The 22,464-nt window shown below is 46.4% G+C and overlaps 1 protein-coding gene across 2 annotated transcripts in view; it reads left to right on the top strand.

Moving 5' to 3' along the window:
• Positions 1-5,136: 5,136 nt before the first annotated feature.
• Positions 5,137-22,464, top strand: part of SIDT1 (SID1 transmembrane family member 1) — a 47,832-nt gene continuing 30,504 nt past the window's right edge. Inside the window, exon 1 of one of the 2 annotated variants that reach the window (XM_050896518.1) lies at positions 5,137-5,331. In XM_050896518.1, coding sequence (XP_050752475.1) covers positions 5,137-5,331 — 195 coding nt within the window. The remainder of the gene's footprint in view (positions 5,332-22,464) is intronic. The other variant, XM_050896527.1, reaches the window with a different exon arrangement.

Genomic DNA, 22,464 nt, shown 5'->3' on the forward strand with positions numbered 1-22,464 from the left:
TCTCTTAATGTCCCTCTGAGGAAGCTTTGGAAATTTTCCATGCGATAATGTATTTCAGATCCTATTATGGGTGATTAAGAGCAGAATGTCACGCAAACTATTAAATTAAGGCGACATCAAATTAAAGAGTGGCCTTTGACTGTGTTTTATCAAACAGATCTCATTAGCTGTGCCACCGAGGAAGGGTGTACCTCCCCACCGACAAGGAATTTGTAGCTTCCACAAAGCAACTGGCTGTTCTTAAACGAGTCATTTAGCTTACACACGAGTGCAATGTATTTCCTATAGACTTGCCCCACAAAATGCCACAGATCCTCCACTTCCCTGTTACATACGTGGAGCCAAGACGTAAATTACTCTGAAGGGTTAGAGTTAACATTTTGTATTACGGTGTGAGCTTAATATTTTGTCTGTGGGAACTGGAAAGTGAAGACATAGGGTTTATCAGCCTTTCATTCAAAACTCCTTCCTTATTTGAAGAGAAAAATTCCTCTTCACCAAGATTTCCTGGTGCTTAAGGTCCTCATCAATCTAGTTCTGGTTTTACCAACATCACTGTAAAAAGATTCATGTGAAGGTGCAGATGGTAATGTGCTGAGGGAAAGAACTGCGTTGCATGTGATACAGAAAGAAAAAGAAGATTGAAGTTATGAGGGGAGAAAAAAGTGACAGAGAAATACTGTCAGCAATTGCCTGTGCTGAAGTGCTGCACATGTGGCTGAGTCTTTTTTTTTATACTGGAGGTTGTACCTGAACTTAAGTTTCCATCTAGGCATTAAACATAGATACCATATGCAACCTGATACTGAAGATCAGAGTTCAGCCTGTGGTAAAACAAATCCTTGATCCTAGGCACATGTGCAAGGCAAGGCACTGGATACATTACTCTCTGTTTATTTGAAAATTTGGAACCCAAAAGCATAAATTAAGGGCGCATCTGGAATTCTCTCCTAACATGGCTTTAAATTGCGTTGAAGAACAAGGTCTACTGAAGAAGAAAGCGATAAAGGCACAATTAGGTCAACACATCATCCACTTTGAAAGCTCTTAAACTTCTCTGCTATTATTAATTACAAATAGAAATTATTAATTACAAATACCTAATACAAGCAAATATAATACAAGCCAGAGACACTTCTCATTCAACCAGCCTATTCTCAAACACTTCAGCCACCTGTAAGAAAATGGGGAGCAGGTTCTATCAGACATCTTAAAAGCCTGTCTGTCTTTCAGGTCTTGTTCTTCACACTGCATTTACAGCAGAGTCTGAAAATGTTGCGTTATCTCTGCAGAAGCCAGCTGAGCAGCTACAGCATCTATTAACTCGCAGTGGAGCTTACATAAGATGGAGACTACATATTCAAACAGCAGTGATTTAAAACCATCAGGTTTCCAAACAATTTGGTTTGTTATACATTTATACTCTTTCCCCTTCCAAGCTAGTATGATTTGGGGAATTCCTTTGTAATTAAGATCTTTTCTCTATCCTGGATGTTTTTGCAGCCCTGGTTACCAGGAGAAATGTAATTTCTTTACTGTGTTTTTTTCCCCAACAGCAATAAGATTTTCTACTTTTGTGCTATAGCAAAAAAAAAAAAAAAACCACCAACCCAAAACCACACTCTTGTGAGCCTCTGGTTCAGCACAGTTCCTCCTTCCCCCGAGACACTCACAACCCTGGGCTTTGCTTATACTGGAAAAATGGGCCATGTTAGGAAATATGTGCCCCCCACACAGCCAGAGGCAAGGGCCCTGAGAGCATCATCTCTCTTCCTGGAGGTCTGGCACCCTGGGCTCGCTGCCAACCTAGACATAGCGCAGCTGAGGGCTGCCCCCCTTCCCTCCAGTGACCTTGGAGGCAGGGCTGCAGGGAGACCTCAGCGAGGGCTGACCTCCCCCTTCCCATGGGAGCTGCATTTCAGCTGAGGCTCCGGTGCTTGGCCCTGCCTGAGCTACAGCTACAGCTGTGTGACAGCCATGCCTGTATCCCATCGACCGAGACCTGCTGACCAACCTCCTGGCCAGACCTCAGACCTGCCTCACTGCTATGGACTTCCCTGCTGATCACGGGGCTGTCCATCCCCGATTGCCATCACCAGACCTGACCCGCTAACTTCTGTTCCCGGTTTGACCTCAGACCTGTCCCATCACCGTGGACTTGTCCGGCAATCTGGACTCTCTGTTGACCCCAGCTGCCATCTCCAGGCCTGCCCTGCTCGCCTTGCTCAGATCCTGTGGGATGGGGCCCTGGCCAGTGAGGTCCCCGCTCCACTGGCCGTGTTACGGCACTCGGCTCCCTGTCCCTTAGGGAGCAGCTGGCCCTCGCTGTCCCCTCACGCCAGAGTACTGTGGCACACAGAAGAATACCAGACCACTTCCACTGACCCAAACCCATGGTCTGTCTGGATCAGCATCGTCTCTTACAAGGACTGGTTCTTTCTTCCAAAATAACACGCTGCCATTCAAGAACAAGATCCAGGTGGAAGTGAAAAGGGAAGACAGGCTACCCATCTTTATCAAAGGGGCTGAGTGAAGAGTTATGAATCAGCCAACCTCCATTTGTTATCTGGAAAGATAATGAAACAAGCTGTTCGGCAATCAGTGTGCAAGCAACTAAATAACAATAAAGTGATGAGAAACAGGCAGTGTGCATTTGTCCAGAACAAATCATGTCAAAGTAACCTAATTTATTTCTTTGCTGAGATAACTGACTTAGTAGGTGCTGAAAGGAATAAATGAAACGTATTTTGACTTCAGTAGGGCTTTTGACATTGCCTTGAACACCACTCTCACAAAGGCAAATAGGTCTCAGATAGTATTAACGTGAGAGGGGTGTGTGACTGAAAAGCAATTCCCAAATTGTAGCAGTGGATATTTTCATGTCAATAGGAAGATATATCAAATTAAGAGATCTGATCTGTCTGCTAGGATTGATTACTTTAATTAGTGACTTGAATGGTGGAACTGACCTTTGACTTCAAACTTCTGCAAATAACACCGAGTTGGGCAGTACCACACTTTGGAGGCAAAGATTTGAACAAAGGTTTAACATTGCTAAATCGCAGAAAGAGCCTCAAAAGAGTGAGATGAAATTCAATAAAGACAAGAACAAAGTATTACACTTTGAAAAGAAAACTTGAATTCTCAAATTCAAAACGAGGAAAAAAATGTGTAGTCTTTGGTAACATACCAAAATGTACATCCATTCGGGGCAAGTACTTTAAGAAATCCATAATTCTGCATTGGAAAGTGTGGACTATACGGAGACCCACTTCTTTGTCACGAGCACAACACGACCAGGGAGCGACAACACACTGACACCACACTGATCTCCCGATTTGAAATACACATGGCACCAAATGACACAAAAATTATTTGCAGCTGCCAGAGCTACCTTGGTTTGCAGAATACTGGCCTTGTGCCATCTGTCACATTGCTCTGAGCAACCTGGCATGGCCCTGACGTGCTTTTGCTTTGCCGTACCTCCTCCCGTTGCCTGAAGCCTCTCCTCTTTGGGAGAAGATGTGCTCCCCAGTCTCCTCCCTCCGGCACACGCTAGAGGGCTGCCGGCCCTGCCAGAGGGACCTGTGGGTCTGCAGAGGGCAGTGGGTGAGAAAGGAGCTGTAGGGTTCAGGAGCCCTTGGCTCTACAGGGTGGGGAGGGGAAGCTACAAGTCTCCCAGTGCCAGCACTGCTTGAAGTCGCCCAGGACAGGTCACACCGTGTCCCGCTAAGAGGCAAGACAGAGTCACAAGAGCTCAGAGGTGACGTTGCACAGGTCTCCTGGTCTGTACGGCATGATACTCCAGGCTGAAAGGCGAAGTCTTTGTGTTGGAGTGTCCATCTTCCAGCAGATCTCAAATGGGTTTTTTTTTCCCTTAATGCCACTTCTTGGGACTCTGACAAAAGGCAGAGTGACTTGAACGGCAGCCTGCTTCAAGATGAACACAGAAATCACTGACAATTGTTTTGTTTTTTTCTCTTGGCAAAGATCACACAAAGGCCCAAAGATCAAAATGACGGCATAACGCACGCTGGCTCATTTTGCTGAGCTTTGCAACTTATACTCCAAAGATGACAAGTGATCTCTCAGTCTTGAAAACAAAACCCACAACTTGGAAAGCTTCTGTGGCCAGAGTCACTGCAGTTGGAGACTGCAGGCCAGCTTTATAAAACTGCGGCTCCTACAAGTTCATCCTCAGTCTGAAAAACCTTTCCAGTTTCTTTCTAGTAACACTCTATCTTCTCTGACTTAAAAGTGCATCCCTCCACCATGGGATCTGACAGATTTCCCAGACATGTTTTCAACAGAAGAACGTGGGAGGCATAAGCCGTGAGAGAGAGACCCCTGGCCCTTTCACAGCCCAACAGTATTGCTCTCACCGCGCTGAAAAGGTTAAGATTATCACAGTATTGTTTGTAGCAGTTTCATGAATGACTCAAGGAATCTAAGATGCACGAAGCCATGCTTGAATTAGCAAAATGACATCTTGCTGCAGCCTTTCACACCTTTGGACTGAACTAAAAGACGAGGGCATTTATCCCAAAGTTATGAGCAGCCAAAAATAAAGGTTGGGGATGGCCCTGTGCAAGATGCATTGCAGGTGCAAGCTGCTGCTCCAACAAGCCAGCAGAGCGCGGGGCGAGGACGCCCCTGACTCGGTGGGCCGGGGGTGTTGAAGCCCTGTGGACACCGTCCCCATGTGCCTGACGATACCGGCGTGCCCCTAAGCTCACAGCACAGCTCCCCAAGGGGAAAAGCTCCCTGACAACCGTCTGCCAAGGCCGGCTCAGAATTTGGGGCCGGGCACAGGGAGGAGATCCTCCTCCCCGGGGCCGGCCAGCCCGCCGGCCTCCCTTCCCTTCCCCTCCCCTCCCCTCCCCGCCGGCCGGCCGGCGGAGGGTCCTTCCCTGGGGAAAGTTGCTCGGCGCCCCCCGGTCGAGGGGCGGGGGTGTCCGGGGCTGCCTCCCCGCCTCCCCCAGTGCCTGTGCGTGTCGCCGAGCTATTTATTTAAATAGCAAATAAAGCGCCTCGGCGCCCGCCCTGCCGGGGAGACACAGTCCGGGTGCCGCACCGGGCGGCCGGCCGGCGGGCATAAGGCTGCCCCGCAGGGCCGGCAGCGGCAGGGACGAGCCCATGGCCGGGGGGGCGGCCCTAGCCCCCGGGGCTCTGCTCTGCGCCCTGCTCTGGGCGGCGGCAACAGCAGCGGCGGCGGGCGGCGGCCCCGGGGGTAGCCCCGCGTCCGGCGCCTTCGGCCGCGTCTACCGGGGCGCCGTGAACATCAGCGCGGAGCGGGTCTACGCCTTCGCCTACAGCAGCAAGCCCGGGCAGGTAGGAGCGTCCCCCGGAGCGCCGGCTTCCCTTCGGCGGAGAAATGCACCGTGCCCCCCTCGCCCTCCCTCCCTCCACCGGTGTGGCTGGGGGCGGGGGGGGCGCTGCCGCTGCGGCTCCTCCGCTGTGCGGGAGCGGGCCGGACTCTGCCTCCGCGCCCGCGGTCCTGCCCGCATCCTCCCGCTGCCGCGGGGCCCGGGAGCCGCGGTGCACCTGCAGGCTCCCCTCGCCCTCTCACGGGCTTTTCCGGCGCGGCCAGGGCACCCCGGGGCTGTGGGGCGAGAGAGTGGCGGCGTCCCAGAAGGCACGGGGTGGGCAGGCGCTTTTGTGCACCCCCCGGACGGGGGTTTGGTATCCAGCGCTTCTAGCAGTAAAATGGGTTTAAAGCCTAGAAGGAAATTATGAGGATAATGGTACTACCTAAAAAAAAGGGGGGGGGGGTGTACACTTAATAAGCCTTTTTAAATACCATTTTTCACACTTGAGCCCTTCTGTAGGATCAGGGTGCTCTCCCCTCGGAGCCCAGGAGGTGAGACAGGGCTGCACAGGTGAGGTGTGATGTGAGGAGGCTGCGGGGCAGCACTGCTAAAGCCATGGCTGTTTGGGGGAAGGAAACCTGTCATTTATGTATGCCTAGCTATTGCGGGTTTCCCCCCTCCCCCCTTTTTAATGTCGTGTTTATCTCAAGTAGCTAAGTGGTACCTTGGAAACTCTGCCCCCGTTGTTTGGATTGGGTGTTAATTGCTGGGTAAGATGTTCTGATGTACTAAAAGATGGTGAACCAGGCAAATGAATCTTCCCTCCTGTCCTCAGTTGCACAGCACAAGAGAAAACGGAAAACATCGCTTTTTCCACACTATATTTCTAGTGCCTCAATATGAAGGGAGTTGGTAGAGAGCATGATAAAAGGGAGGTGGGAAAGCAGGGGGAGGTGGTGTTAACCATCCCTTGCTTTGCTTTACTCTGAAATTCCAAAAGATCCAGACCTTTAAAGACTGGTCTTTCTTCTATTATGTGTGTCACTATGTAATAAAATTCACTTGGTATTTATGGGGCAGGACTTGTGTGTCGGGGCTATGATGCAACTGAGCCCAGCATTACTTACTTAACTGTTGGGTGTCACCACTGAACCCAGGAGGTCAAAAGCACGCTTTGGGCATGAGCCTCCTTGTAGAAGCTGGTGGTGATGTAAGTTAGGCTTCTTCAGGTGCTACAGGTATTGGGTATTATGATGAGGGCCTGTTGACCAAATGTTGTTTGGGGCTTGTTAGCAGAGACAGCATGCATACTGACTTCTGTTAAAATGAATCTAGTTCCTTCAATTTAATGTGCTCTTTGAAGCCATGTGTTTTGATGGACACCTTCCACAAAGAAGTTTTCTTTCCTGGAGAACTAGGGTGATAGCGGAGTGGGAGGAGGCAGGGAGGGAGTACCCGGCTGCTTGGTGGTGTTTGCAGGTATCTAAATGCATCTTCTGCTTGATGGCTACTTTCAGACACTAGGCCATCCCCATGGCTATGAAGAGCCACCAAGTCCAGACTACTGCCACATTTAAGTGGAAACTTTAGTGGACTAACCTCCATGTTCCTGTATGCTGGAATGTGAAATCTCTGCAGAGATACTGAGCTGGTCAAGAGCATATCTAAGAAGGGAAACTTCAGGTTTGAGGCTTAATATTTTTTTAATGCAGAACTCTCCGAGCACTGCCATGAATGTGCTTAAAGAGGGCCATGCAACCAGCTCCTGCTATGAAAACTAATTTGGAAGAGAAAAAAACACTTAAATAAAGATGGACTGTCCTAGGAGGCTTTCAGGCGAGGGATGCCCAGAACAGGTTCTGAGGATAGAGAAGGTCCTAGAGACGAGAAGGCCCCAGGCAGACCTTATCGTGGCCTTTCAATATATAAAGGGGGCTTATGAGAAAGATGAAGAGAGGCTTTTTACAATGGTCTATAGTGACAGGACAAGGGGCAACAGTTTTAAACTGAAGTAGGGTAGGTTTGGGTTGGACATAAGGAAGAAATTTTTTTACGATGAGGGTGGTGAGATACTGGAACAGGTTGCCCAGAGAAGTTGTGGATACCCCATCACTGGGAGTGTTCAAAGTCAGGTTGGACGTGGCTTTGAGCAACCTGATCTAGTGAAGATGTCCCCCTGCCCATGGGCAGGGGGTTTGGACTAGATGATCTTTAAAGGTCCCTTCCAACTCAAACCATTCTGTGATTCCTCACTGGGAACGCTACAGATGCTATTCCTGAGCTGAACCAGCAGAAGCCTGCAAGAAGGTGTCTGGCCTAATTGTGATAATTGGCTGTGGGTGTGTGCAGCCCCCTCCCCAGCTGCAGCCCTGAACTGATGAGAGGCAAACATGGCTGGGTCTCCTCTTGTCAGAGGCAGAAGTTGATCTGTTCTGGTGGTCCTGCATCTCCCTGTTGATGATGATTGCTCAAGGTTTGGAAGCTTGGTAGTGGAAATCTTGACTTTAATCTGGGACTGTGCTCTTGTGGGCAGGTTTTTCTTGTGCAAGAGTTGTGAAGATACTTTGGGGCATGCTGTCTTCTGGGGAGCTGTTGGATCTTCTGAAGGAATGCAAGTCCTGCAAAAACTCAGTGTACTAGTCCTTGCCTTTCACTGGAATCTTTAGCCTCAAACTCTTAGCGAGTAGAGCGTCAGCCAATGTATGCCAGTTGCCTGCCATTTGTGAGCTCTCTGCTCTTCCTGGTCTTTTCAGTCTCCTCCTGTCTCTGTGCTGATGGCAGGTCAGCCAGAAGCCTCTGATACCTTGAGGCAGATACCACATGGACCATTAACCTTAGATACAGGAAATGTAATTGAATAAAAAGAGCATTTTCCATGTGGAAGGGCTGCAGTGGGTGAGTTTAATTGCTTTCCCTCTGAAGCAAAGTCAGGTCTGGAGTGATCTGGCTCTGAAACAGGGATTTGTCTTCCTGATGCTGTGAATTCTGCTGTTTTCCCCCCTCTGCTCCTCTCTCTCGTAAGGGCACGCTTACAAAGCAAGGGACAACTTGGAGCCAAGGACAAGGCAGGAGGGCTGGCTTGTGACCCATCAGTCCTCTGTAAATGTTCTGGTTGTTCACGTGCTATGGCTGCCAGGGCACATCTGAAAATGCAGCTGAATAGAGCAACGCTTGAATGATGGATGAGAGAAAGGAGGGAACAAGACCGTTACTCCTGTTTGGTGCTTTAGAGACTTACACTTTCTGAAAAGTGTTGTGCTTGCCTGATCTCAGAGGATGTTCTTCATCCACATAATCTTCCTTACTCCTTGGGATACAGGTATGCATGCACGAGGGAAGGGGAAAAGCAAGTTCTATGACATTATTCATGAGCAGATGTATACAAGGTGAAGAAAGTACAACTCAGAGCTCTGGAGCAGAGCTACTTCGAGACAGGCAAGTGACTTCCCTTCTGTGCAACTCCTGGGTGTGTAAAATGAAAATAAGGGTACTTATATGCTGACCAAGTCACCTAGCTGGAACTCTTATGCATGTATACATTGCCAGGTCTCTCCTGTGTGTGTGTGTGTAGGGGGAAAAACCCTCCCATGTGCTGTGCAGAAACACTTCACCTTGTGTCTTGAGGCAGGAGAGCTGTCAGGCTTTTTTGTACTTGGCAACTAGGATTTAGGCCTTAATTCCTGAGGTGGAGCTGTAAAAGTAAAGCTGTGCTGAGGAGAAGCACAGCCACCTCTGCTGCAAGGGTCTTCTAGAGTTGGCCTGTGAACAGAGGGACGTGACAAACTCCTTCCTCATGGTGGAAAGTCTTCATTTGTTATGGGGTAGTCTTATTGCTTTTCTAGTTCCCTTTTCCTCCTCCTAGCTGCATTTTGAAATTTTCCTCTCTGCACAGCTGTTTGTTTAATGTTTAACCGTGAGTGTAAAAAATACAATAATAAAGCCAGCTGTTGCACCTGTCACTATGCACCCATGCTCTAACAGCAAAGGCAGATGTGCACTATTAGAAGTCTGGTGAACAATTAGTTGGGCAAACAGGATTATCTTATTTTAGGATTGTTTAAATGGGGGACATCCAGGATGGGGGTAAAAAATAAGCACACTTATGAGCATCTCCAGTTCCACATGTCCCTACTTCGGAGGGAGAAAGGAAGGAGAACTGATTTGCTGGAGCTGCCTGTGCAGTGTGTTCCTGCCCAGAAGACTGAACAAGAGTTGTAAAACGTTTCTGCTGGATTTACCATTGACTGGAGAAGGCTTTATGTGACAAGTGAGAGAACCTGCTTAGGTCCACAATTGCAATAATACAAGGGCTTCCAAAAAGAAAAAAAGGTGTGTGTGGGAGTACAGAGGGAATTAAAAGTGAATGACTCTTTCCACCACTGTAAGCTCTGGCAGTTGCTAATGGTTAATTTGCTGAAAACACAAATGCCACTAATATTGTGCATGTGAGTATTTCCTGTACCAGGTTCTAAGTGGTGCAGGAGAGTATCATGAGAAAGAAGACTGTTGGAGACAACAAAAGCTCTTCTTCCTAATCGCAGCTCAGGTCAGCTGAATGCATGATTTGGGAGATACCTGGACTATATTTGGAAAACCAAGTATCTCTCAGGAGAACAAGTTTCCAACTTTCCATTTCTAGGCAAAGCTGCTGCAATCCAGACACAGCTCTTGGACATTCATGCAGTGCATCGTGGTTGCGATGAGCCCAAAAGCTAAGCAGTGAGCTGCACCTATTTTAGGAGAAAGAGTGGGTAATATTTTCCTCCTCCTCCTCCCTTCCCAGGACTAGGAACAGAGCCCCAGTCTGAGTTCCCATATGGCCCAGCCTTACTGTAAGCTATGATTGGCAGTAGATTAAGCTGTGGCTTCTTTGCTAAGCAGTTGTGCTATGTGAGGATGTGTAGCCCTGGAGTGACTCTTTCCTATGTGGAGTCTATCTGAGGGGTGATGAGTAAAAAATTACCTTCGGTGAATGAGTGAGAGAGGCTGTGTGCCACCATGGAGGGCTGCTAACATTGTTACCCTTGCTTCTTTCATGATTGCAAATGGGAAAAAGTTGACTGACCTAAGGGAAGAGGGGAATCAACACCAGGAAGAAGAACAGAAGTTTTTCAATTAGATACCTGAAACTTTGTGACCTTCTAGTAGAGACCAGGTGCCTTTTCCAGCCCAAAGAGTGTGAAGTATTTGGGTTCCTCTGTCCCCTAGTGAATGGGTCCCTTATATCTTAGTGCGGATGGCAGTTGCACTCGCTTTGCTCTAGGCAAGGAGCCAGAACAGGAATTCACCCTTACGTTCCTCTGGGATTGTGTGATGAGTCATTTGCTCAGACCAAAGCCATCTGTCGTAGCTGCAGGGAAACTCCTTTATCTGCTACACAGGGCAACCAGGTTTAATAAGTGGCAGTAGTCAAATCTGTGTTTGCTGTTCTCTGCTGTTTCACAGCCGAATGTAGGTCCCACTCCAGCAGCACTCATGTGTTATAACAACTCTAGGAGCAATTTTTTCACCTCTTGCTTCTGAGCTGTTTTTGGGCTTCATGTGTAGGACTCTTCAGGCTGGAACTAAACTACCTCAAAGTATTGCCTTACTCTCCTGTGCGTCTTCTCCATAATGTTAGTCTTGGCTCCAGCCCAAGTTTCAGCCCACAGCTATACCATGCATGGAGTAAAACTTTAGTCTCTTGTTTGGAGGCGGCTGAACCTGAGCTATAATGGGGGGAACAGGTTAGGTTGTCTTCCCTTAATGCTGAGTGGAAGCCCACCATTTTAGCCGCAAAGATGCAGGTAAAAAAGAAATAAATTGGGAAGACTACAGATGTTTGAATGAGAAGATCTCCTAAGGTCAGCAGAGCTCCTGTTATTGCAGGATCTCCAGGGCCTGAACACTGTTGCTTTTTGGTTGTTGGCTCTAGTCTGTTCACCACAGGATACTGGAAGGGCCTCAGCACACCATTTCTGGAGCCTAATATTAAATTCCTTATGAGGCAGAAATGTAGGCACAATGTCAAATCCAGAAAAATCAAAGCAAGTTATAGTATATGGTGTCTGAAGCCAAGCAAGTTTCAACAGAATCCCTTTGGAATAACTTTCGTATATATAATTTATCATTTTTGAAGAAAACAACCAACCCTAGGAGGTGACAGTGTAGGCAGCGTAGAGCACACAGCACTTGGAATGCTCTTGCTGCTTCTCAGTGGGGTCTCTTGGCCACTCCTCACCCTGCCCAGAGTCACACGAAAAGGTCTTGCTTACAGGAGAAAGCAAAAGTAAACTATGAGAGAAATGGTGTGGGGACCGCTGAAAACATGAGCTTGACCGTTGTTTTCTGCAGCAGAAAACATAGTCTTGAAAACTTTGGCTCTGGCAAAAATGTGAAAGAATGGTATAGAGGTGGCTTCACTTTGAGCTGGGGATGGGATCATGTGCCCACCTGAGATCCCTTCAAACTTAAATTATTCTTTGGCTTTCTAGGATGTTGGTTTTTGTGGGTTTCCCTACCTAGAGGGGCAAAAGAGAGTACATCTTGAAGGAGGCTATCAGTTTGCAGGCTTTAGGAAAAAAGCCTGAGAGGTCTGCTCTGGTTTCTTGCAGGGTAGCCTGCAGACCTTCAGTTGGTGACCTTGGTGCTGGCAAGAATTTTATTTTTATTTCTAATGTGTAAGCTAATGCTGTCAAGCCCAATAACTTGTCATTGAACTAAAGCATCTCTTTTGAATTTGGATGTTGTTCTAAATCTTAAAATCACTCTCTTCTTGTTGGGCTGTCCTGTTGTTTAAAATCCGAGGTGATCAGGTTTTGTTGTTCCCCCTGCCACCCCCTCCCCACCCCCCAAAATGTTTAGATTTAAAAAGAAAACACTTTCTGAATAAGAGTAACTTCATCAAAATGTCTCTCCTCAGTTTGAACTCTTTCCAAGAACAGTGCAGCAATTTATAATACAAACATTTGAATTGTAAGTGGAGGCTGAAATGTCCTTAAATAACTTGTGCAGAAGTTGTTGGGTAGGAAGGTATGCTTTTCCTATACAGACCTCATCTGCTATTTCAGGGGATATTTAGGGAATGAAAGTGCAGCCTATAAAAGCTGTATTGCAAGGGTGTGCCATCTGCTCAGTTTGACAGTATAGTTTAGTACGTTTGCATAAGCAAACACTATTTCCTGCTGTGTATACTTAGAGAAACACAAAGGATTTCAGAAACAGCCTTCCTTACTTTCTTTATGCTGATGTTTTTCTTTGGGCATAGAAATAGCTACTTCGGTGTGGTTTAAAACAAATGAACAATGGTTTAAAAAAAAAAAAAAGAAAAGACGACAACATGTAGGATATGTAATTCAATCCATATCTGAGGTGTCACTGAGGTGAAGAACTTGGGAGCCAAGAAAGAACCAGATATTTGTGTTGTGACAGTAATCTCTGGAGTTATTGCCGTGAGCTTGGGGTGGTGGCAGATTTGGAAAGTTTATAAACCCTTTTGTTTCAAGGGTTGCCCTAGCCCAGAGTTCCAGCTGCTGTGGGTTAGGAAGATGCTATTTATTAAAGAGTAGTTTGTTCCTTAACTGGCTGTTCAAAAAAGGATTTGTTTATTTTTAACATCTTCCTGAAGTCTGAGGGTGGTCAGAAACAGGTACCTACTTCATCCAGCATGGCAACGCCTAGATTTTTCTTTCTGGCTGTCCTGGAGACTTCCTAGTGACATTGGTTAGACAAAATTTCAAAAAAAGAAAAAGATAAATATTAACATGCTTTGTATTTGTCTTACTTCCATTTATGCTGCACAGATACTGTTGCAAACAAGTGAACTCATGGGAATGTCCATGGCAGACCGTAAGTCCACACAGCATATTTGCACAAAGTGGAACTTTTAAATGAAAAATATTAATCCTGGAACAATTATGTTAATGTGACTGAGGCTGTGCTTGACATACCCAGAGCCTGTTGCTTAGTTTATGCTGCTTTGGATATTTAATAGTCCTGGCAAAAATGCTGGAAGAAAACTGTGGGCCAAGGTTATTTGACAGATTGCTTTTGGCAATTAAGACTTATTGACATTAGGGCACAAAGTCAGACAGAGAAGGGCTGAAAGGGAATGTTCCTCTGAGCTCCACTTGTTTTGTTGTCAGACAGGAGTGGTGCTCATATCTCATAAGAGGGCAGGAAAGAGGTTCTGTAACACCTGTCACTCTGTCTCATAACTATTTTCCTTCAGGGTCTCAGCAGTGGGTTGGCAGTGGGAAGAGCAGCCAAGTTCGGCGCTGACAGGTAGGTGCTTCATTCACTGCCTCAATTGCTCTAGCCCATCCGGCTGAATCCTACTTTACTTAATTTCAGGGTTTATATAAAAATGAAGCACCTCTTTCTTGTGCAACAGCAGACAGCAGCAATTCAGTGGCTTTTGTAGACGGATCCTGTGCTGAGACCTTCCATTGTGACTAGCAGCCTATGTGTTTGCTTGCCGGATGTGTTCCCTGCCCATTGCCTTGGCTTGGTGCCTTGTCAGGCCCACGACCGTGTGCTGTTGCAGCGTGGACCGATAATCCCCAACGGTCTCGCAAGAAGCAGATTGCGTGTGGGTGCAGTGGAGAACATTGCGAAGCCCTGGTGTGATTTGAAGGTTTTGCTTAGCATGAGGTGGTGGAAAGGAATCCACAGTAAAGCTCTTGAAAACCTTTGCTTGCAGCAGAAACTGTTGTTGCAACCTCCTGCCTGCCCTTAAATTCACATCCCTGCAGTCTTAAGCTGATGTGTAATCTCTGTGGGAAATGCAGACTTAATCAGTCCAAGGACTCTTTCGTGTCAACAAGAGCCTAGTTTATTTTGCTTAATGTTTGCAGTCATGTTGGTCTTGTTCAGCTGTGTGAATTTGGGACTGGCTCCTTCTGCCTGTTCCCATCTAGAGAATGGAATTCAGATGCACTTTTTTCTTTCTTTCTTTTTTTTTTTTCCCCCTCCCCCTATCTCCAGGGTGGTGATAGAACTGAAATACAAATATTTGTCTTTCCTGGTCTAACACGTTTTTGTATAGTGCCGAGAGCTCTCTCTTTATTCAGCTCTTTAACTGCTCTGTCCACCTTGAAATACAGAAAAAAGTTCAAGGTCAGTCATCTGAGAAACAAAACCGTCATGAGCTTGGCTGGTGAATAGAGATGCACATGGCAGAGGCTTGGCAATGGGAAGGAATGTGAGGAGCATAAGTCTCTAAAGCAGTCCTGACCCTGCCTCAGCCCTGCAATGCAAAAGGCAGCAGTATGGTTATTGCTGACAAACTTTAGTGCAGGGCCTGGCTGTCAAAGGGAGCGTTTGGTACACGAGGTTGTTTCCCAAGATCCAGCCTGGACTGTCCCACCTCAAACCTGTATCTGCAGGAGGCGAGAATTTCAGCTTGGAAGGTACAGATGAAATCTAGCACCATATTATAGTACCAATATAGACAGCCTCCTTCTGTGTGTGTGTACAAGGAAGGGGAAGGGAGAGGTGCAACTAGTTTTCTGCCATGCTGGAAACGGTCTGCTCCCAAGTGAAGTCCCTCAGCAGTGGTGGCGTTGCAGGAGTGATGGCAGCCTGGTTGACCCTCTTACTGTCCAGGCAAAACTTCCTCCTCATGTCACCAATGCTAAGTGAGTAGGGGTGGATGCAGAGGACACTCATAGTCTTTTGTTCTAGTGTGTGGGATTATTATTATTTTAAATAAAAGCTGTGCTTTTTAGCTGGAGTTCCTCTTGTCTCTACATGCAACATAGTTAGGATCTTATTTCTGTGTTGGGAGGGAGGGGTGTATGTGATGGGAGCAGTGGTTCTGTAGCAGGGAGGGGTTCTCATGTCAGAACTGCTTCTTCTTAAAATCAAATAATCTTTGGAAAGGCGTGGAGGGACAATGATGTTTGAACTAAATAAATCACCTTTTTTTTCCTTCACCTCCTGCTTTTTTTCCACTCTTCTAAAAATATTTTGCTGGCAATGACGCCCTTGAGGCAAACGCCAAATGCTGACTTTCAACGGGAAAGATGGTACTACTAGCACTGGCTCAGTGGTGAATTCATTAAATCTGTTGCATGAAAATATGTATATTGTCTGTATCGAGACAACAGAATCTAGAAGCAAAACATGGATTAAAAGGTTAAGGTAAGTTAATTGGAAGAAGGCCTGAAAAAGCACAAACATCAGTTCATAGGTGCTACATTGTTATGCCTGTCCCTTGTGATACTTCTGCTAGGAAGTTCACCCTTCCAGGCAAAATGTCTTTCTCCAAGGCACTAATTAGGGTTCCTTCCACTCTGTAACACAAAATCAGAGAGTGATTGACAGCAAATGAGAAGCCCTGTTTGCAGTTAAATGTTAATCCTTTCTCCACTTTCCTAAGCTTCCTCATAATTGTACCTAGATTCTGCTGAACTTTGTTGCTCTGATATCCCCAAGCTCATTTGCAAGTGGTGGGGAGGATCTGGAGGGACTGTTAGTTGGGAACTTCTTGAGCAGGTTTGGCCCACAGGCGAATCCCACCTGTTTTACTGCTGTGTTTTGGAGGAATAGCTATTATGTCAGGCAGAGGCCCATCAACCAAAGCTTTGCGCTGCTGAGATCTGCTGCTGTATCCCTGAGACCTGTGAGGGGAGAGTGGAGCTGCATCCTGGGACTGGGATCTGGCCCCTCCACTGGAAGTGCAGGATCTGCCCACGAGAGGCCCTGTGTTACTGTGGTGATGGCGGCAGGGTAAATAACTAGATGGACTGGAACCTCAGTTGCCATCTGTCCAACTTCTTAATCACTCTGGGTTTTTTCCTGGGCTTTTATTATAAAGATTTTGATGGGGTTAGGTGGTGTGATGCTCCTGAATGATCTGGGCTATGTGCAAATGTAGGAAGAGCAGAGGTATTCACTGCAAGTGAATTGTTAATATATTGAGGTGAAATTCAAAGTACACTGGGATCTTCTTAATGAGCTACTCTGTAAATTTTGCTTCTGACTTTCTCGTGTCCCTCTCTGTCTGAAGCACCCTATTTGAATGTGGCCTGGGAAGCAGCTTTGCCTGTGGAGAGTGCAGAGAGAAAGGTGAGAGGGATGAAAGAAGTGTAATGGGATCACACCTGTGAGTCCATACTTAGGCCAGAGGTGGCCCTGCCTTGATGCAGCTGGATGCTGCCCCAGATATTATCAGACCTAAAGGAGCTCAAGGCACCTGAACATGGGCTTTCATGGGAACAGGGCAAAGGAGCTCTAACCAGCTGTTACAGGGAGCAAATACAGAGCACTGAACACAGGGAAGGTGGAGAGAAGTCATGTATGGTGGTAATATAGCGTATACCAGTTTTCACGTGGATAAGAAATGAGAGTAAGTGCTTAGATTTTAAAGAATATTGAGTCTTGAGAATCTTGCCTCCCTCCTCCTATTTCTTAGTAGTATAACACTAGCAATATTATAAGAGAATGGAAATGACGGCAAAGCTGAGTAAATGTTGTAGATGGTGTATGGTCAGCTCAGTTTTGTGGAGAGAGGGAAACCAAATGAGGGGTCTAACTGCTGGATCGCAGCAGAGGGAAGGGACCTTCTTTCCCTTTTCAGGCTTCTCCCTATCAAAGCGTTAATCACCAAAGCTCTTGTTTCCCTTCCCTTGCCCTTCTCTGGGATAGATGGGAAACTTTTTTTTTTTTTTTTTTTTTTTTTTGCTGATGATGGTCAAACACCATAACAGGTCTCCCAGAGAGGTTGTGGAGTCTCCATCCATGGAGATATCCAAAACCTGACTGGGCAACAGGCTCTAGGTGACCCTGCTTGAGCAGTGGCGTTGGACCAGATGATCTCCAGAGGTCCTTTCCAACCTCAACCATTCTGGGATCCTGTGATTTACAGCAATATCCCTTTGAGAGGTGCTGAATGATTGAGCCTTATACCGTGGTGGGCACCAAATGTGTAAGTGGCCTGCACCTTTGCCTTTGTGGTGAAGAGGTGCCACAGGCACAGTGATTAATCCTTTCTTGTAGTAGGATGTGGGCTGCAGGATTTGTCTCCTGATACTGGCCTAGATGCAGAGCAGAAATCCTAGTCCTGAATGTTTGCTCTGCGGCAGCTGTTGCCCTTTGATACCCCCAGGGAAATGCTGCAGCCCTTCTCTGGCATAAGGGTACAAGAGGCATAGGTAAGCCATGCACTTAGTATCCTCCAAGACTCGTCTTGCACAAGCTTTGGTCATCAGGATCAAAGATTAGGCTAGGTGGAGGTATCATCTTGGGGAGGTCATTTCCACTAATTTTATAACAACCTTGGGATCAGAATTCATGTAATTGCATGAACAAAATTGCTTTGAGGTCTGTTTGCAAAGACTGAAGCTTTGAGGACCACCAGGGTTTGAAAAAATGGGCTAGGGTGAGATATCAGCAGAGCATCAAAGAGGAGGAGAGCAGGATCCTTGAGCGCTGCCCAGAAGAGAGACTACAGATCTGTCATCTGGGGAGCAGAAGCATTGTTGGGCAACTGTTGGAAAGAGTCAGAGGAATGCGACTTGAGGGCAGGGGGGTGGGTGGGAATGCACCCCAAGTACTTGCAAATGAGGCAACTCCTTGGCGATTCGGTACTGCAGCAGGAGGGTGACAGAGCTGTGTGCTGTGGCCTGCAGGCTTTATGACACCATCCCTCTTAATCTGATGTTTCTGAGGGTCACGCAGTAGAAACTGTACAGGGAGCAGATCTCAGGCTTTGAATGTCTTGGTCACTGTTTGTCCCCAGTTAAGCTCTGAACATGTTGCTTGCACCCCTCTGCCTCTTTTTGCACACTTGAGTCTCAGCATCTGTAAAATGGAGATGATTACTGCTGTGGGCATATAGCACGTCATTGCAAAATCAAGAGGCCTTTCAGTAGTTGTATATTAACTATATGGGGGAAGCTAAAACTCGCAAAAGTCTTTGGTTACCTGAGCAGACCCTGCAGGCATCCGGAATGGCAGTTGCCGCAACACCAGGGCTGCCTGAAAATAGATGATCAGTCCTTAACAGGATGAATTAATCTTGGCATTGCTTATTGTTAGTTAAGTAAAAATCTAATAGCCTTGGATTCATAGGTGGGTCTCTTTCTTTTTTTCTCTTTTCTTTTCTTTCCCCCCCTCCCCTTCCTTAAAGGAAACTTGACTGCTCAGACTAGTAAAGCATCTAATCTGGAAGAGCCTTGAGATCTCAAAAAAGATATGCTCAGTGTATTCACCTATAGGTTAAGGAGGGAGAAGCAAGTATCAGTGTTGAACAGCAAAGAGGAGGCAATTTGTAACCCTGTGCACATAAGGGCAGTAGCTCTTGCTCAGGGACATTCCAGCCACCCTGGGTGAGGAGCAGCAGGAGCTCAAACTGGGATGTGGAGCGGCAGCAGGAGGCCTGTACTGAGTAGGGCCTTGACTGGGTCCAGCTTGCAAAATTTTTCAGCTGCATTATTGCATCTGCAGCCATGGTCTTAATTAGCTTTCCTTTCACAGGAAATGAAAATGCTAAATCTTTTGGCTAGATTCAGCAATGGATGTTAAGGCTAGCAGGAGGGTGTCAGGGTTAAAATGTGCATGAATAGAACACTAATGAGTCACTGTATGAGAAGTTTAACTGTTGGGCTTGTCCAGGAAGCTTACAGAGGTGGCTTTGTCTTGTAAAAGGTGGGGGAGTAATGCTCTAGAGATTTGCCTTAGGCAGTTACAAAGCTGCAAAGCTTTCACACCTGGACTACTGTGTCCAGTTCTGGTCTTCCCAGTACAAGAAAGGTATGGGCTTACTGGAGCAAGTCCAGTGCAGAGCCACAAAGATGATGAAGGAACTGGAGCATCTCTCCTATGAGGAGAGGCTGAGAGGGCTGGGAGTGTTCAGCCTGGAGCAGAGAAGGCTCAGGGGGATCTCATCAATGTGTATAAATACCTGATGAGAGGGAATGAAGAAAGGGGAGCTGGGTTGTTCTCAGTAGGTGACTGGGCAAGAGTGACAGGACAAGAGGCAAAGGGCAAAAGCTGAAACACTGGAAATTCCATCTGAACATTTTTTTAAAATTTTTTTTTTCTAATTGTGAGTGCAGTCGACAACTGGAATGGGTTGCCTGAGAGGCTGTGGAGTCTCTATCTGTGGAGAACCTGACTGAGCCCTGAGCAAAGTATGGTAGGGTTACAAAGGGTGAGGATGGGATGCTTATGTCCTGTTAGGCACTGTGAGTTACTGTCTCCTGCAAGGGCAGGAATTGTCATTTCAAACTGGATTCTTAATAGAGGCTCCTAAGGGAAATAGGCTCCAAGGCTTGCCTGTCCTCTTTGGATTTAAGGGCCTGCCTCGTCCAGCAGTGGCTACGCTATGCATGTACTTGCTGCTCCCAGGTTCTGGGCTGCATTGGCAGAACACGATGTAGGAGCTGAGGCCGAGATGCAGGCATAGCACAGTTACGAAGGTTTGTCCTCTGCTGGGATTTACAGCGCGTGATGTGGAGTCTGGGTGTAAATCTTTCAGCTGTTGCCCTGCTCCCCTCCTCCAGTCTGGTTTAGTGGGGAGTGAAGTCAAGTTAATAGAGCTGCAGCATTTGCAGCATGGGTACATCTGTAAGCCAGCCTAATTCCAGCCACAAGCTCCCAGCTGCTGTCCCTATGAGCAGCCTCACTGGCTGGCTGATCTTGTTCACCCAAAGGTGTGCTTGGGATTACATCTCCATAAGGCTCCAGCCCCTACTGCTATGTACTCCCGACTCCTGAAGTAGGTGAGGGCTGTTTTCTCATCTTTCCGTTTGGGTATGAGCTGTATGAAAGGGGTAGGCAGCGGTCATTCTTGTCTGCCCATGTGATACTTCGGTCATTTGTGAAGCAGAGCACATTCCCCACACCTTATGCAGAGCTCCATGAGGTAGGCAAGGGTCCTGCGAAGCTCCTTTGGGAGGAACGATGCAATGGCAGACCTCACTACCTTGCAAACTGCATTAGGGTAGAAAAATCCTTCCTTTTTGGACAGGACTTGGAGGTCTCTGCTTTGTTTGGTGAATATTAAGAAAACACTTCTTGCATCATCATATGTTCAGGGATGTGGTCTTGGTGTGGTATTCCCCTCTCTTCATATTAAAATCCAGGAATTCCACAAACTGGCCCAACAGACATTTAAGATCACATACAATGTCTAGTGAAGGTCTCAGACTATGAAATACTGGTATTAAAAATAGTCCATCAGCCTTGTGTTGGCAGTGTTGTGCTTGTCTGCTTATGAAACAGTATTTGATTACGTGGCCACGGGTCCTCAAATAATACACTGTAGAATGCAGGTAGTGTGTATTCTCACTTGTGTAAGTCAAACGGCACGAGAAACTAATAAAGCTGGAAAATACACTGTGCCACTGGAGATGAATGACTTGCTGCATATGCACTGTAATGCAATAGTGGGAAGAGCCGGGATTTCCAAAGGGCGTAAGATTAAATCATAGAATTATTCTTACTGTATCTTAATAGATATCAAAAACCATACTTTTTTTATGACAGAAAGTTAGAGCACTCTCCTGTGTTTTGTAGGATACCTCAGAGCAGATTTTTTTTCTTTTGGCTGACTTTTTGTAAACGCTCTGTGGGTTTCTGTTTATGCTTTTTTTTTCTCTCTTGGAATCAATATTGAAAATACTTGTTTTGCTGAAAGGGAAGACCTGAGGTGGGAAGAAGAGGCACTTTTACATGTATGCAACTTTCACTTCTGTGTCCAAAGCCTGGGCAAACTGTAAAAGCAGTACTTTTTTCTTTTTTTTAATACTGCTCAGCATTAGCATATACTTCAAATAGCCAGTACATTTCTTAAATTGAGAATTTAGAAGAAGTAGAGATGCAACTTTCTAAGCCTTCCAATGAATACAAATGAATTGTACTCATTTAAATTAAACCTATCTGCAACATATGCATAACCCATGTAGCGGGTTATGTTCTGTATTCGTGAAGTCAGTGCAGAAGAGAATTTCCCAATGTCTAGCTTGGATTTACGAGTAGTTGAGGATGCATAACCCAGTCGTGCTATTTGCTGTGAGTCTGATGTGAGCTCCCCATTGCATTGTGCTGATGTGCTGAGCCCTGGAGGTTCACCGAGTGGTGTCCGATCAGAGGTAGTGTGAATCACAGCACCTGAGGAGGTGGGCTTGCTTTAACTGTTTCATGGGCAAAAAGCTGCTGGACAGATAGCTAAAATGTGTCCTTTCTGCAATGATAGTTGGTTTCCCCATGAATGGAGAATGGCTCCTTGTGCTTGCGGGACTCTGGCTTGACCATTGTGTCTTCATGCTCCTTAGATTTGTTTTCTTGTTCAGTTCCAATGTCGCTTTGTTTGGGTCCCTGTTCCTTGTCACAGTGACTACAGCAAATACCTACAAACAAGCAGCAGCTTGTTCAGCCCAGTCCCTGCGTTTCCCAGTTATACCAATGTGTGCTGGCTCAGCTCCCCCAGCTGAGCAGGGCAGCCACAGAGACTAAGGAAGCCACAGAGTAACCTTCCAGTGCTGTCTGGTGGTGGTGGTCTACTGTGTTGATACCCTTCAGGTGTTACCTGTGAGTCTTGCTTAGTGATGGTGTTTTTCTTAACTTGGTTTTAGCACCCTACGGTGAAATTTACTTGGAAACAAAATTGCGTATGTAGTTTTTGTGGTCAGAAGGAAAAGCTGGAAGGCATGCCAAAAGAGTATTACAAAGGTTTAGAAACCAGAAGGCAATGGGAAAAGATTCCAGTGTTTGCCCTTCTATCTAAAGGGGTTTTTAATTAAATTATTTATGATATTTTTTGTTGAAGACTTTATTTTTTAGGAATTGGTGGCTGTAGCCTCTGTATTATAGTGATGATGGCAGGAAAATTGATAATGATTATGGCTTTCAAGAAGGTGTTTTGTTCCCGTAAACTAAACTCCCATGTGAGCCTAGAATCACTAAAGAATTTTCTTTTAGACTTGCAATTGCAGATGCAAGCCCTTTCTCTGAACCTGGTGTCCTCAGTGTAAGCATAAGCTGCCATGTCCGGTAGCTGCTTCTGCTACCTTGCTAACTCTGTATGTTTTTTTCAGAAGGTGGCACCCTCCTTCTACCTTTACTCTTCTTGGAGGGTATAAAGTCAAGATATCTACGAAAAGTCTTTCACTGATCTAGTGAGAGTCCATTCCAATCTTTCAAGATGTGGTGGGCTTAAAATGTGTACATC

Source organism: Gymnogyps californianus, chromosome 1 (genome assembly GCF_018139145.2).
Source record: "Gymnogyps californianus isolate 813 chromosome 1, ASM1813914v2, whole genome shotgun sequence".
Taxonomy (NCBI): Eukaryota; Metazoa; Chordata; class Aves; order Accipitriformes; family Cathartidae; genus Gymnogyps; species Gymnogyps californianus.